Source organism: Tamandua tetradactyla, chromosome 11 (genome assembly GCF_023851605.1).
Source record: "Tamandua tetradactyla isolate mTamTet1 chromosome 11, mTamTet1.pri, whole genome shotgun sequence".
Classification (NCBI taxonomy): domain Eukaryota; kingdom Metazoa; phylum Chordata; class Mammalia; order Pilosa; family Myrmecophagidae; genus Tamandua; species Tamandua tetradactyla.
This window is the reverse complement of record NC_135337.1, coordinates 29622368-29637902: the sequence shown is the minus strand read 5'-3', so window position 1 is coordinate 29637902 and position 15535 is coordinate 29622368. Positions and strand designations below refer to the sequence as shown.

At 35.8% G+C, this 15535-nt stretch overlaps 1 protein-coding gene across 12 annotated transcripts in view; it reads left to right on the top strand.

The window, feature by feature from the left end:
* Window positions 1-13640, top strand: part of LOC143650009 (rho GTPase-activating protein 29-like) — a 75481-nt gene extending 61841 nt beyond the window's left edge. For all 12 annotated transcript variants that reach the window (XM_077120211.1, XM_077120210.1, XM_077120209.1 and 9 more), the window contains 10 exons: window positions 402-541; window positions 830-934; window positions 2883-2981; window positions 4325-4464; window positions 4725-4913; window positions 5192-5329; window positions 8215-8447; window positions 9940-10270; window positions 10406-10514; window positions 12497-13640. In XM_077120211.1, the coding sequence (XP_076976326.1) occupies window positions 402-541; window positions 830-934; window positions 2883-2981; window positions 4325-4464; window positions 4725-4913; window positions 5192-5329; window positions 8215-8447; window positions 9940-10270; window positions 10406-10514; window positions 12497-13392 (2380 nt within the window). In that variant the 3' untranslated portion in view covers window positions 13393-13640. The remainder of the gene's footprint in view (window positions 1-401; window positions 542-829; window positions 935-2882; window positions 2982-4324; window positions 4465-4724; window positions 4914-5191; window positions 5330-8214; window positions 8448-9939; window positions 10271-10405; window positions 10515-12496) is intronic.
* The last annotated feature ends 1895 nt before the right edge of the window (window positions 13641-15535 follow it).

Here is a 15535-nt window from a genome sequence, read left to right as displayed (position 1 = left end):
GGAATAGATGTAACTTAAGAGTAAAGCTTCCTGTTTCAACACTGACTTCTGTTTTTGAGATTTAAAATGCTTTGAGAGTGCAGTCATAACCATACACAAAATTTAACCTACATTTTCCACAGAGGTTATAAAAAAAAGTTAACGCTGGCATGAATTACTACTTTTGCTACTCTCTGCCATGTTTCAGTGGTAATAGGTACACATAACTAAAGGCTTTATTTACATTTTCTATAAGCTATTGAACCATATAGAATTATGTATACTTAATAGTTTATCTGCGTTCATTCAAACAAAATTTTGTGTGTGTGTGTGAAAACAAATTTTTGTGAAAATAGAACAAAACAGAATGTATTGATAATCATTATTCTGAGTGCTGACTTCTACTTGGGTTTTTTCCTTAGGTCTTTAAATAAACAATTGAAAAACAGAACCCAAACTTCTGGATTTGGACATTCAGACTCTTCAGAAGATGTTATATGCCTCCCTGGCACTTCAAATAAAATGGAAGATGACAGATGTTCTAACAGTGCAGATATAACAGGTAGGTTTCACATTAAAGATAGCACTAATTTATGAAAGATAAAATTATTTAAATGTGATTATTCAATTAGTTGCACTCTGGAACTTAAAAAAATCAGGCCTTGAAATACAGCTTTATGAGGTTGTGTTTACGCTATAACAAGCACATTGCCTATTTAATAGATAGATAATAGTAGATAATAGATAACTGTTAAAGAAATTTGACTGTCTCTATTTTATGTAATATCAGCATTTTGCTGTGTGAAATCCACTGTAGCCACATTTTGACATTAAACATTGTCTTCTAAAGGTCCTTTCTTGATAAGATCCTGGACATTAGGGATGTTTAGTGACTCTGAGAGCACTGGAGGGAGCAGTGAATCTAGATCTTTGGATTCAGAATCCATAAGTCCAGGTACGTAAGTATATGGGTCTAACTGAAAATTCAATGAAAGATGAAAATATCTTTGCCTTATTTTTATCTTGAAATGTTTCACATGAACAGAAGAGTATATTCACATATATGTACAGGTTAAAGAAAAATAACAAAATAGTCTCTCAAATATACACTACCCAACTTAAGAAATACAGCATTATCAATATCTCAGGAGCTCCCTGTGTGCACCTCCCTGATCACATTGCCCTGTGTCCCATCAGAAGAAAACACCATCCTAACTTTTATTAACGTTCCCTAGCTTTTCTTTACGTTTGACTACAGTATATGTGGTTGAGTTTTGTCCTCCTTTGCATATTATACAAATGGAATCATTCTAGTCTTTTGTGACTTCTTTCATACGTCTTTATTTTATGGATATTTGGGCTGTTTACAGTTAATTGCTGTAAAAAACAATGCAGTTATGAAGTTCTTATGCTGTCATTACTTAACTCTTGTTAATTTGGTAAAACTTGCTTTAAAATATTTGATATAGACTGTCTCATGACATTGACAGAGGCAGAATGGGTGTTGCTATCGCCTGACTAAGTTCTTCATAAAATTATGTGGCCAGAGCTACTCAGGTTTTCCCCAGTGCTATTAGACTCCCTGTTGACCACACTGAAGTCATCATGGGTTAGACCACATTTGAAATATAGCCTGTACTAATTCAATGTATAATTGTAAAGACTATACACATATAATGTGTTGGTGTTGGGGATGGGGCACTAAGGACCTGCTCAAGAACTGTTAAAGAACTTCAGCTGACCATTGTTCAGTGACCTATTGTGAATGTGGTGTTGAGAAAGGTGCAGCTGGAGCTGAACAGGGTAGAGGACGGCCAGAATCTAGAAACAGGGTCACATGATAAATGGGTGAAAACCTGGGTATGCCTAGCCTGGAAAGAGAAAACTGGGGGACATGACAGCTTTCTACATATAATGGAACTCTACTAGTAGAGTTAGAACACTTGCTTTCTCCTTTGGGGAGAAAGATGACCCAAAGCTGGGATTTATAGGGTGGCAGATTTCTGTTCAATTTAAGGAAGCTAATGTATAACTAGGATCGTTCAAAAATGGAATGTTACCTTATAATTTCTCTGTCATTGGGAACACAAAACCTAGATGAACACCTCTTAAACCTCTTGTGAACACCTTTTGGGGAAAGAATATTGGTTTAAATCATTTATAGAACATTTTCTAACCCTGAACCTAGGATTGTTAAGACCTTGAGTTAAAGTGAAGTGAATTCTTCTGCTTCATAGCCATTTTGGCTAATATCAGCAGGGAGCACAAGGACCTCATAACCTCATCTGTCTGTCTCCTCACATGCTTTGCTATACGCAGCAGTGTCATTTGCTGTCTTACCTCTTTGCCTGGGATCATTGGGCTGTTGTTCCTGATTCGAAGTCTCCTATCTTAACCAATAACATAAATGTGATGTTACTATTGTGCTGCAGTGTTCTAATGATTTTTTATATATTTTAGCAAACATAGGTTGTATTGTATATGTTTATTTATAATTTAACTCATCAACATTTATTGACTTCTTTACCATTGTGCCAATCTTGCTATCAGATAATAGAGATAAAGCATAAATAGGAAATACTCCCTATTCTTACAGAGCTTACCACCTAGTGCTTACCACCAAAGGTTGGCGGTAAGATCTCATTCAGATATATGACATTCAATTTTTTTAATTCTTTGGAAAAGTCAGATTTGGTTAAATACTCTTTTGTTCCCAGGAATTCATTTCGACATTCCCTGTGTCCAGTGTCTGAGAATGGAAACAAATTTTTACATTGTGACTAATAAAATAGTATGACCTATATTATTCTAAAAATGCTGTCATTAAAAAAAAATGCTGTCATTACCCTCTTCTAAAATTGTACAACAAGTAATCAGCTCATTGTATCCATGATTTCCTTTAGAGGACTTTCATCGAAAACTACCACGAACTCCATCTAGTGGAACCATGTCTTCTGCAGATGATCTAGATGAAAGAGAACCACCTTCTCCTTCAGAAGCTGGTATTGTAGTTGCATGAATCAAGTTTCTGCTAAACTAGTTGAAGCAGTGGCACCACATGATGTTAGGAAAATAGTATAATTTGAAGAATGATTACTTTGTTGTATATTATACAAAAGGTATCATAATGACTTAAGTATATCCCAACAATTGTGTACAAGTATGAGTTGACAATGTATTAGTAAAAGGCTAGAAATTAAAATATAAAAATAAGCAGCACAAGTCCTGGATCTAAAAGGTATTGGCATGTTGCTAAAATAGCAGGCTAGATAGTTTGTTCTTTCATAAACCTAATGCAGTGACTTACTGTTAAAAGGGTTGTAATGCAGGAGAGAAATTCTGGAAAAGCCTTTTCAAGAAAAGAGTACAAACACTTAGGCAGGAAAAGTGGACAGGTATTCTTCTTGAGGACAAAGAAAGTTATGAATGTTGAAGGATATAAAAGTGCCTTAATGGCTAGAATTAAGCTCCTGAAGTTAGTTTTGTACATTTGAGACCTCCATACACCTATTTTGGCATCATCTTGTAAAATAATGGAATTATTTTACAGTTAGTATATTGCTGTGTAACTAGCTAGTATTACCTATAGTTAATTTTACAATAAATTAAGAATAGTTTAACTTTGATGCAAATAATATGATAAACTAAGCCCCTACCACTGTTTTTCTTTAAAGCTTTTATAGAGCTTTTTCTGAGAATGCAATACTACCTATGTAACTCCCTTCCCATAGCTTTGAGGGGCATATTAGTAACAGTACATTCGCAAATTCTGAAAACATTATGCCATGCTATTTTAGGAGTTTCTTATTAGTTAGTTGGTGAATTTTTACACATACTTAAAATATTTGATAAATGTGTGCTTTGTAGTAATCAGTATAGTAGATGTTTTTTTTAAACTAGAGAAGTTGTGGGTTTCCAGAAAAAGCATGTATAAAATGCCAAATTCTCATGTATCACCCTATTAGTCACACCTTGCATCACTGTGGTACATGTGTTACAATTGATAAAAGCACATTTTTATGATTATACTCTTAACTTATAGTCGTAGTTTAATTTAGGGTTGTGTAGTGAAGTTCCATGGATTCTTTTTTTTATTCAATTACCATATATACAACCTAAAGTTTCCCTCTTTAATCATATTCAGATATATATTTCAGGGCAGATCATTATGTTCACAATGTTGTGCTACTATCACTTTCTTTTTGATGTTACAAACTAAGGTGTATAACTTTTTATAATATATGAATGATTTGAAAATCTGAAAAATTATTGAAAATACAGTCTTTATGATATAATTTTCCCATCATCTTACAATTCTTCTATACAAACATATATCTATTTTCAGTTCCCAGTTCCCTTGGAGCATTTAAGAAAACGTTGATGTCAAAGGCAGCTCTAACTCACAACTTTCGTAAATTGAGATCCCCCACGAAGTGCAGGGATTGTGAAAGCATTGTTGTATTCCATGGCGCTGAATGTGAAGAGGTAAGACCCTGGAGAAATTGTAATAGCCACTCTGTGTTTTTGCTTTATACTCTTGTGTTATTATTTTTACTGATTAAAATCTTTGGCAGGCATATATTTGATTGTCCCACAATGCAATTGATGTTAGCAAATGTATTGAAAACACTACAAATAATACTTTCAAAGTCATTTTTGTTATGTTACCACTTTACCTATAGTTTTCCAAGTTGTAAATGGTTTTAAGGTGAATTACATAATTTTAAACGATTGTTTTCTTGCAGTGTCTCATGGTATGTCACCGCAAGTGTTTGGAAAATTTAGTGATCATTTGTGGACACCAAAAGCTACCTGGGAAAATACACTTATTTGGAGCAGAATTCGCCCAAGTTGCAAAGAAGGAACCAGATGGTGTCCCTTTTATACTTAAAATCTGTGCCTCCGAGATTGAAAATAGAGCCTTGAGGCTACAGGTACATTTTAATTCTTAAAAGAAAATCTTTAAAAACGTAAATGATTGTGTGATATGTTAATATAAAGGGGACTTTCAGGGAAAAAATGCTCTTAATTTTTAATAACTAACTGGATTTGTTTAGATTTGGAAAATATTGCCTCATTTGGCCTTGACTAGGTGTTTTTAACTAAAATACTAATAAAAATTAAATTAGACACATCACATGCGTTTCTGTATGTACATTTAGTTATTTGTGCTAAAGCAGAATTTTGCTCAATTTTCCTCCCTTTATTCCAGGGAATTTACCGTGTATGCGGTAATAAAGTAAAAACTGAAAAACTATGTCAAGCGTTGGAAAATGGAATGCACCTGGTAGACATTTCAGAATTTAGTTCACATGACATCTGTGACGTCTTGAAATTATACCTTCGACAGGTAAAGTTTTGATTCTTGAGAGCTACCATTAAATAGAAAAGAGCAAAAGTATGATTTGTATTTTGCTGATATAATATAACACATTTTTTCATGGGTATAGACTATATTGATATATTTCTAGTTATTCATAATCATATGAAAAAATACATAAATCCATACCATTTTTTAAAGGGAGAACAATAAAAAATGGTCACTTTCCTTTCACCTACCTTTAGGAAACAAGTAAAACAAGTAAAAAGTTTTAATATACTTTTTAGAAATGAGGTCCCCTTCCTCATTTGCAGGCCCCAGCACCAGGCCAGAGGTCTTTCCTAACTAAGTTAGTCACTTCCTCTCTTTTGCTAATAGTTTAATACCTGTTGTTTATTGCTAAACAATATATCCTTTAGTTTTGGAAAATGAAGGAAAAAACATGAATCCAGCTTTGCCAGGAAAGGCTATATTGACACCAGTAGATGAAGGATTTGGTACGTTGAACAATGTCTGGATCATAGTCTGGCTTTATCTTCATTGCAATTTTAAGATAATTTTCATGGAAGGTCAGTAGGCAAGGTAAGCTGGGTACTGGAAGCCTAGCAGAAATATGGTCTGGGAACGATAAATCCCAGAGTGATTTGAACAGTGAATAAAGAAATATTTGCCAAGTCCTTTTGGGGGAATGGTGAGAAAGGAGGAAAAATCAACTCCCCCATTTGGAGAATTCCTGATATTCTTGCAAGCAGTGGGGACAACCAAATCAATAGGCTGAGCCCTCAATCTTGGGGTTATCCCGATGAAACTTAACCCCACAAACGATAGGCTAATCCTACTTAAAATTAGGCCTAAGAGTCATCCCCAGAAAATCTCTTTTGTTGCTCGGATGTGGCCTCTCTCTTTCTCGGCCTCCATGGCAAGGGAACTCACTGCCCTCCCCCTCTCTCCCTCTCCACGTGGGACATGACTTCCAGGGGTGTAAATCTCCCTGGCAGTGTAAGAGAGAAATCCTAGAATGAGCTGGGACTCGGCATCAAGGGATTGAGAAAACCTTCTTGAAGGAAAGAGGAAAGAGAGAAATAAGAAGAAATAATGTCAGTGGCTGAGAGATTTCAAACAGAGTCAAGAGGTTATCCTGGAGGTTATTCTTATGCCTTATGTAGATAGTCCCTTTTTCGTTTATGGAGTATTAGAGTGGCTAGAAGGAAGTGCCTGAAACTGTAGAGCTGTGTTCCAGTAGCCATGTTTCTTGAAGAATGATATAGCTTTCATAGTGCGACTGTGTAGTTGTGAAAATATTGTATCTGATGCTCCTTTTATCTACAGTGTGGACAGATGAGTAAAAATATGGATAAGAAAGAAATAACGGGGGACAAAAATGAAAATAAATTGACTAGATTGAAATACTAGTGGTTAAGGAAAGGGAGTGGTAAGGTATACAGCATGTATGAGTTTTTTCTTATGTCTTTCTTTTGCTGGAGAGATGCAGATGTTCAAAAAAACAATCATGGTGATGAATACACAACTGTGTGATTATGTTGTAAACCATTGATTGTAACCGTGTCAAGAATGTTTGTATGTTTGTTCATTGTTTATAATAAAACCATTTAAAAAGAAAAAAGAAATAAGGTAAGGGGAGTAAGCTATTTCATATTTCCCTGTCTTTGCTCATACTTTACCTGGAGTTTGCAGGGTTGGATCCAAAGAAAATGTTTCTGTGGGGTGAAATAAAATACCTTAGTGACTTCATGGGGGGTTTGCCAAGTACAAAAACGTTCTAGGCCAAGCTCAGCTGGCATTCTGTTCTTGTGTGAAAATGAAAATGTAATGGCAGAGAGCATCTTAGTGATAAATCCTCCACACAGCCATCTCTCAAGTCCTATTGTTCTCCCCGTGAGTCGTCTTTTATCTTCTCTAGGTAGTCAGGGAAAAGAAATGAATTTGAAATGAGACTGTTAGCTCTCATTTTGTCTTAAAAATATGGTGGGACAAAGACTTAAGTGTGGGAAATCATGCTCAATTCTCAATATATCAGGGATATATTGCCTTTGTTTTTCTGATTTACCATGTGAGAAACCTGAAGCTCCGTGAAATTAATGACTTGTTTCAGAGTCCAGAGTGTTGGAGCTGGAAGTGACTCTCAGGGCTTCCCCTCTCTGAGACCAGCATGATACAACAATTAGTAATGGAGAAAAATGGAGAAGGGGCTTACTCTCACCATACAGGACATCAGCTCACCAGTCCTGTATTTTTCCATGGCTGAACAGTAGAAACATTGAAACCAGTTATGCCAGTGGTCAGTGGGCATACTCCTGGATATGCTGAGAGGGAGTATTTTCTTTGAATTAATGAATATTTAAGTTATGTTTTAAAATTAGATAGATAAAGTTTTGATAGTCTCTTATTTACAGGCCGTATTTTCCAATGCTAATCTTAAGTCTGGCCCAAGGAAAATACAAAAACCATGTAGCATTTTGTTCTTTCTAGTCCCCCAGTACTCATAAAATTCAAAAGAAAAGCTTTTTTTAGCTAATTGACTTATTTTATGCATTATCCTGGCCTTATATCAGTAAAACAGTTGATAGTCATGCTAACATTGGGGCATTCCTAAATGTAATCAGTATAGGATACATATCGTAATTTTTAAGTCCCATCGTCCAGCTTTAGATCTAAGTTTTGCTCATTATCAGTTAATTAATTTTTAATGTAGATAAAATTAATGGCACTGTTTCAGATTCACTTTATAGCTCACAGATGCAGCCGCCATATCTACATGTATAAACTTGGATGGAATTTAAATCTTGTAACTTAAATATATATGGTAAACCATTCAACAGCTGTCAATAATAGTTTTGTATTAACAGGAATATAATGGATAAAATAATAATCCTACTGTAATTTTATTTCTTTAGCTCCCAGAGCCATTCATTTTATTCAGACTGTACAAGGAATTTATAGACCTTGCTAAAGAAATCCAACGTGTAAATGAAGACCAAGAGACAAAAAGCGATGGCCCTGAGGACAAAAAATGGACAATTGTGTGTATAGAAATCAACCGTATTATTTTAAAAAGCAAGGACCTTCTCAGGCAATTGCCAGCATCAAATTTTAACAGCCTTCATTACCTCATCATACATCTTAAGCGGTAAGAAATTTATATAAGAAATCCATTGGTGGTTGGAAAATTGATTTGTGTTTTGTTTTGTTGTTTTTAAAGTGAATGTTTCATTTCCTATTTGTGTTCAGGCAAGGGAGACATTGAATACGTGTTCATGAAGACAGAGTTTTCCCTCAGATGCCTCCTTGGTGCCAATCTCTGGCTGGGGAAATAATAACAAAAGCATAAGGTTTCTGTTATCTCTTGTGCTCATTGACTGGGAAGACAGACCTACAGACAAGCTCAGTGCAGCGTCATTCTTGTTGTAATGGAGCTATGCCCAACAGGCAGAGGAACAGAGGAAGATTAGGGGTGGAAGGGCCACAAAGAAAGGTTAAGGGAGAGAGGCAGTTCAGACGAGGTGACCTTTTTTTTTTTTAACCTGATTTTTTTGTCATATGTGCAATTTTTTAATATATGTATTTTGTAAACATGACAAACATACAAAAATAAACATTCTTAGTATATGATCATTCCATTCTTGGTATATAACCAATAACTCACAATATCATCACATAGTTGTATATTCATCACCATTCTCATTTCTTAGAACATTTCCATCAATTCAGAAAAAGAAATAAAAGCAAAAAAGAAAAAACCTCATACATACCATAAGCCTTACCCCTCCCTCTCATTGATTTCCATCTACTCAATATATTTTAGCCTTTGTTTCCCTGTTTTTTTCTATACAGATGAGGTAACCTTTGAGCTAGACTTGTAGACTGACTAATGGTTTACTGGACAAAGGATGTGCTAAAGATCCTTCCATGCAGAGGGTAATGAACACAGACACAAGAGAGCAATTTTGAGTTTGGAAACTTTAAATACTTTGATTTGCCTAGAATATAGCAAGCATTAAAAAGAAGTGAGCTAGCCAGGTCACCAAAGAACAAAGTCTTATATACATGACCCCATAAAGAATTTTGAGCCAGAAATTAATATACCCAGCTTTGCCTTTTAGATCTTTCTGGCAGCAAAATGGAGACTGAGTGGAGGGAAGGCCTTTGCTACAATTCAGATCTCTTTAAACGCAGTCTTGGATATAAAAGCTGATGAGGGCCTGAAGGAAGGTCAGAGCAGTGGATGTGAGACAAGGTAGGGAGATCTTTGAGAGAATCCACTAGGCTTGAAGACTATCTCTGTGTGATGCAAGAGAAATTTACAATGATATGTAGGTTTTCAGTATAAGGACCTGGGATAAAGTGCCCTAAACTGAGAAAGGAGTAGTTTTTAGGGGTATTTTTTCTTTATTACTAATAAAACTGCAGTAGTTCCTTCTATTTACCTAAATTCTATTTTAATTAAAGTTATGAAACACAGTTGTGTATGGTCAATATTTTTAAAAATAAATTAAATGCATCTTTTTCTCACATTTCTGCGAGCCATTTTTCCTCCAATCTTTCCAGCCTATTTAGGGAACCTACAATCGAGGAAGTCTAATAGGCAGATCCCATACAGCTTCATATGTTTTACTTTGCAGGGTAGTAGATCATGCTGAAGAAAACAAGATGAACTCCAAAAACTTGGGGGTGATATTTGGACCAAGCCTCCTCAGACCAAGGCAAACCACTGCTCCTGTCAGCATCTCCTCCCTGGTGGAATATTCAAATCAAGCACGATTGGTGGAATTCCTCATTACCCACTCACATAAGATCTTCGATGGGTCCCTACAGCCACAGGATGGGGTGGTGTGTAGTACAGCTGGGGTTGTACCTCAGCTTGATCAAGGCTGTCTTGCAAAGACTCTTTCATCACCGGAAGAGAAAGACTCAGAACAGTTTGTGAAGACAGTGGTTTTTTCTTCAAAGGAAGTAAGTTTTGACCATCTTCATGGAATTGTGCTGCAACTTTATGAAATTTACATTATAAGTTAAAAGCTATTCCACTATTTCTTTTGGAGGTATGTTTTTGCTTCTGCGAGTTAAAAAATTCTCTTTCATTAACAGGATATCCATAGTGCGGATAATGAAAGCAAAATTTTTGAACAAGCCCCATCATTTGAGGAATCACAGCAGAAGAATAATGCATTGGAAAAATGTGATGATTGTCTCATTGGTGAGTAGCCATGTAAAAAAACAAGTTTTCGGACTTAAAACTGCCAATAAAGCATTATTAAATACTAGAGGAATGGAGTTAAGGGAAGTCAGAGAAGAAAGCTTCATTAATAAATGGATCTTTGCTCCCATTTCCAAACTTAAATTTTATTGCATTTAAATGATCTTCATTATGTGCTTTCATATAAAAAGACATCTTCGAGGTCAAAGCTGTTTTTGTTTTCCTTCTGAAAAATACTGTTTGCTTTTGCTTTTGTTTGTTATTTTGGCCTTCAATTTAGTCTGAGTTGAGCAATGTGAAAATTTATGAGCATCTTCTATTACTGTAGTTCAGTGTATTGAACTAACTGCTTTAAAGGAATCAAACTAGACTCCTAAAATTGATGATTTTTCCAAATGCATTTTCCTGTTACCGGTTTTTAATGCATTAAGCACACATTTGTTAGATTCCTAAACCCTGTGATTATCTCACTATGTCCTGATACAGGGTTCCCAGTTCGGATGAGAAAGTATGATAAATTGAACGTCATTTATCAATTGCTTATTATATACCAAACATATTCCTAAGCACATTTTATGATCAGGTCAGTTAGACCACACATCAACATAATTATAATTAAGATTGTCTTATTATAGATGAGGATGCTTAGGGACAGTGAGATAGCCTTGCCCAGGGCAAGACTGGCAGAACTAAGATTGGAAACCAGTTACCTGGGCTTCAGAATCTGTACCTTTCTCCATTATGTGGATAAATTTTTCCCTCAGAACTTTAAGGATATACTTTGATTTTTATAGACCAACTGCAGTGAGTCATGTCCCTTCTATTGGTCTATCGTTAAATGAGGGAGAGGACCCTGGGAAAGCAGAACAAGAGAGAGTTGCCCTGGAAGCCCAGGAAAGAGAGATCAGCAGTATCAGCTAAGGAAGAGGGTCAAATGAGATGATGACTGAAAAATAATTCTAATGGCCACCCTTGTGTGCAAACCACTGTCCAACAAATATGGTAAAAGGGCATGGATACAAGGGAAAAGGATTGTACAGCTGTACTCCAGGATAGCTGAAGTTCAAAGCCTAAGGATACCAGCATATTCGGTTATTTGATGTTTTCATGGCAGCTAAGAAGAGAGTGAGCAGAGGTTGGAATTTTCCCAGAATAGGAATTTTCAAAGGGAGATGCAGCAGAAGATGACAAAGTTTGAAGGAGCTGAGGGTTCTAGTTTGAAATAAACATGGGCCATGGTTTTAGACTAGACAGAAGTAAAGAGAAGGAAGTAAATCTTGGAGCACATCCTAAATGGGGAGAATGATTTTTGTTTGCAGTTGGGAATTTCAACATCAAGTAAAATTTCACGGAATTGGGGTTATGCTCCATTTATTAGCTCCATAAGGTAGAAAGAGTATCTAAGACAGCTAATATGTTATGCTCTGACTGTGCTTGTATTTAACTGAAAGGCAGATCAAGTGAGCTAGCAAAATCCTTTGGATTCAAGACATCACTACATTTGGTTAGCACATAAACTGGTAGAACTTTTCTGATGTTAATTTACCAATGCCTGATAGTTTGAAATTGTCATAATCATTTCACCCACAAATATCTGTTCATGCATAGCACATGAAAAGAGGTTGTATGGATTTAAAATAAATGTAAAATTCTAACATTTTTATTCAATATGTACTGGTAATACCTTATAAATTTAATTTCTCTACATACATAATTTTGGATAACTTGTTAAAAGAAAACTTAAGATGCCTGTTGTTTTTAACTTTGAAATAATTTTTATTTGCAGAAATGTTCCAAGGATGGTATAGGGAGTTCCAGTGTACCCCTCACCCATTTTCCCACATTATTGTCATCTTACATTTCTGTGGTGCATTTTGTCGACCCCTGTTGCTTTTAAAGAGGTTGTCTGTGACTCTATTTCGACTCTCTTATTGAACGTTTGCAAGAAAATTTGTTTTTAAATAAATATTTTCCTTTTACAGGTGACAGAGTACCTTTGCTTCTAGATCAAAAAATAGAAGGTGTTTCAGCATCTCAAAAAGTAGAAGATGTTTATAAAATCCCGAAGCCGCTTACTCTGAAATCTGATAAGGAAGCAGGCAGTGTTGAGAGCCATACTCGAAGGACCAAGGTAACAATTAGACCTGTAAGTTTACCTGTAGAGAGGCTACTCCTTGCAAGCCCTCTTAATGAGGAAAATGGCAGAAATATGGAAAATGTAAGTTCATACAAGTTTTGCAAGTATCCTGCTGTCCAAGGAATTAGTAGGAAAGACACCTCAGCTATTGTTTATTCAAAATTTAATGTCTATGACACACAAACTCTACAAAAAACTTGGGACAAACAGTGTGAATCAAACGACAGAACTGTAAAGACTGCTCTGATTATACCCAATGCACTCCAGGAAAAAGGAGTGACAAGCATCAGGACTAATGGTGACCATTCAGTCAACGCCACTCATCCCAGTAAGCCATGCATAGAACCTGTCAGGTCTGCAAGAGAGGTATCAGAGAGACGGTCCTCTGATTCGAATACTCCTGCTCCTGTCAGAGCACCGAGAACACTGCAGCCGCAACACTGGACAACATTTTATAAACCACATACTCCCAGTAGCAGTGTAAGGGGGAGCGAAGAGAAGCCTGCTCAGTCCTGTGCAGCGGAGCCTTCTGGCACAGCTTGTGCTCCCCTGGCTGATGTGGTGAAATCAGTTTCAGGCTCAGAAAATCCATCAGCTTGTCCTGGACACTGTGTTAGTAAGTTCAAAGATAACTCCAGGGAACAGGGCCTGCCTGAGGCAAGTGCAACGTGTCAGAGACCAAGGCTAAAACGAATGCAACAGTTTGAAGACCTTGAAGATGACATCCCACAATTTGTATAGGATTGCCAAAATTTGAATTTCCCTTTTGTTCTGGTTCTGTGCATTGTGTTTGTTTTGTGAAAGAAATTTTTGATGTGGCCATTTTGTATAGGATTGCCAAATTGTGGATTTTTCTTTTTGTCATTGCATTGTGTTATTCTGTGTTGGTTATATTGAATGGTAGAATGGTTTGATATGTTCACATATGTGCCTCACTGGAATTATGTTTCAATTGTGTATTTTCAATGTGAATAAAATAGGTGGACTCATATTTTTTTAAAGTTGATTTTCCCCCATAAAATGGTTCATTTAAATGCATCCCTAATATATCATAATATAGTTCTCAACTAATAGGTGCAATTGGGGAAAATCAGCTTTCATTTTCTTTTAAAGTGAAAATAAGTGCTTATTTATAGAAGGAATATTTCTGAATGCAAGTGCCTAAGAGATCTTCATTTGATTATGTGTTTTTCAAACTTTTATTTTTAATATTTCACCATTTGTGCTTTGATGTGTATAAGTTTTTATTTTTCAATTGGCGATTCACTTTTTAAATTTTTAATATTTACATAATGGTCGAAGATTTGGCTTGCAAATCTGTACCTAATAGCATTTTAATTAATTGCCAGTTTTTACTTGTGGTGGTCAATTTAATTGTACAAAGAGAATGCACTTAAACTTTTTCTAAATTGCATGTAGGTCAAGTTATGTTTTAGTTGAGTTAGATGGCTTTAAAACTTCTGATAGTTTTCCACCATTTGGGCTTTGTTCTCCATTAGCTTTTGTTTTCTATCAATTCAGAAAACAATGTAATGATTATATAATGATCCAAAAAGTGCCCCTTTCAGAAGCTTTAAGTTGAGTGTGTTTCCTCTTGATATGTCTGGGTTTGGTTTTAACCATTCCTTTTGTAGTAAATGCTTTCACTTACAAATCATTTTATGTACCGTTTCCACCTGGGCGTTCAGTCATTGACAGTATATATCAAAGATTTAAATAAAGTGATTCTGAGAGTATTATTCAATAAGCCTCATTGTTTGGAACTTGAGAAAAAGTTTAGATGTTAGAATTCCCAGGTATTAAAACTTGTGCATTCCTGTTATTTTCTGCATTTCATCATTGTGCCTAAAATAGGATATAAAAGGGAACAAAAAATAAAATGGCTTGTTTTTGTATTGTGAACTATATTTGTAGTAAACACTTTTATATGACCATGTTACACTTGATACAAATATATATATATGAATTTGTTAAATTATTTCAGTGTCTCATGGCTTCTCTGAAATTGTTGCCTCTTGGGGTCTGAGGTTTTAAAGGCTTTTGGCCGTTTGCTTAGTGGTCAACACTTGGTCCTGTACAACCCTTGATATGATGTGAAATGCATCCTAAGAGGTTTATACTTCTGCGTGACATTAGGGACTAGAAAGGAATGAACAGCCAGCCTTTTTATGGTGAATCCGTCTTTGTTAATACTCTTTGTTCAAAATGTAATCATATTTCCCATGAAAACCTAGAAAGGAACAAGAGCTAGCACTTATTGAGTCTTCACCATGTGATTTAACAATAGGAAATGCAATTTTGAACTCCTTTAGTTTTCTTTTAGCATGTTGTGAAACCCAAAGAATTTCATATGATAAATGAGTGTCTTCGTTCCCCCTCATCGTTAAACCTCACAAATGACAGTTCCATTCTTGCTTGCTTCTCTACCAAGCTTCTGTCTCCCCACCCCTAAAGCATCTTCCTGAGAGACCCTTTCTAGCTTCCCAGGGACATCAGATAATTATCTCTGAGAAGATGTTGCTATTTCTAGAGCAGTCCACATGTGCACTGTACCCTGCTACCTAATAACATGGAAATCTGTCTTCTGGGAGTTGTTTTATGACATGTGGGAAGATATGTGAGCAAAGGGAAAGGGCAGTAGTGTTGAACCCTTTAAGAGCTGGTAGACCACCAAAAATCTTTGAGGAAAGCAAATGATTGTTCAAGTTTCAAAGAAGTCACTTGTGAAGGGTGGATTCATGACTTCCCTAGATTCAGCTTGTGCTACACACTGAGAACTTAGAATTTATGAATACTTAAAGTTACTTTTAGTTTACCTTAGGCCATGTATATTCTTTTGAAATGATTTGATTCCTGTGAGGGACTTGTTGCTTAGGGAATTCAC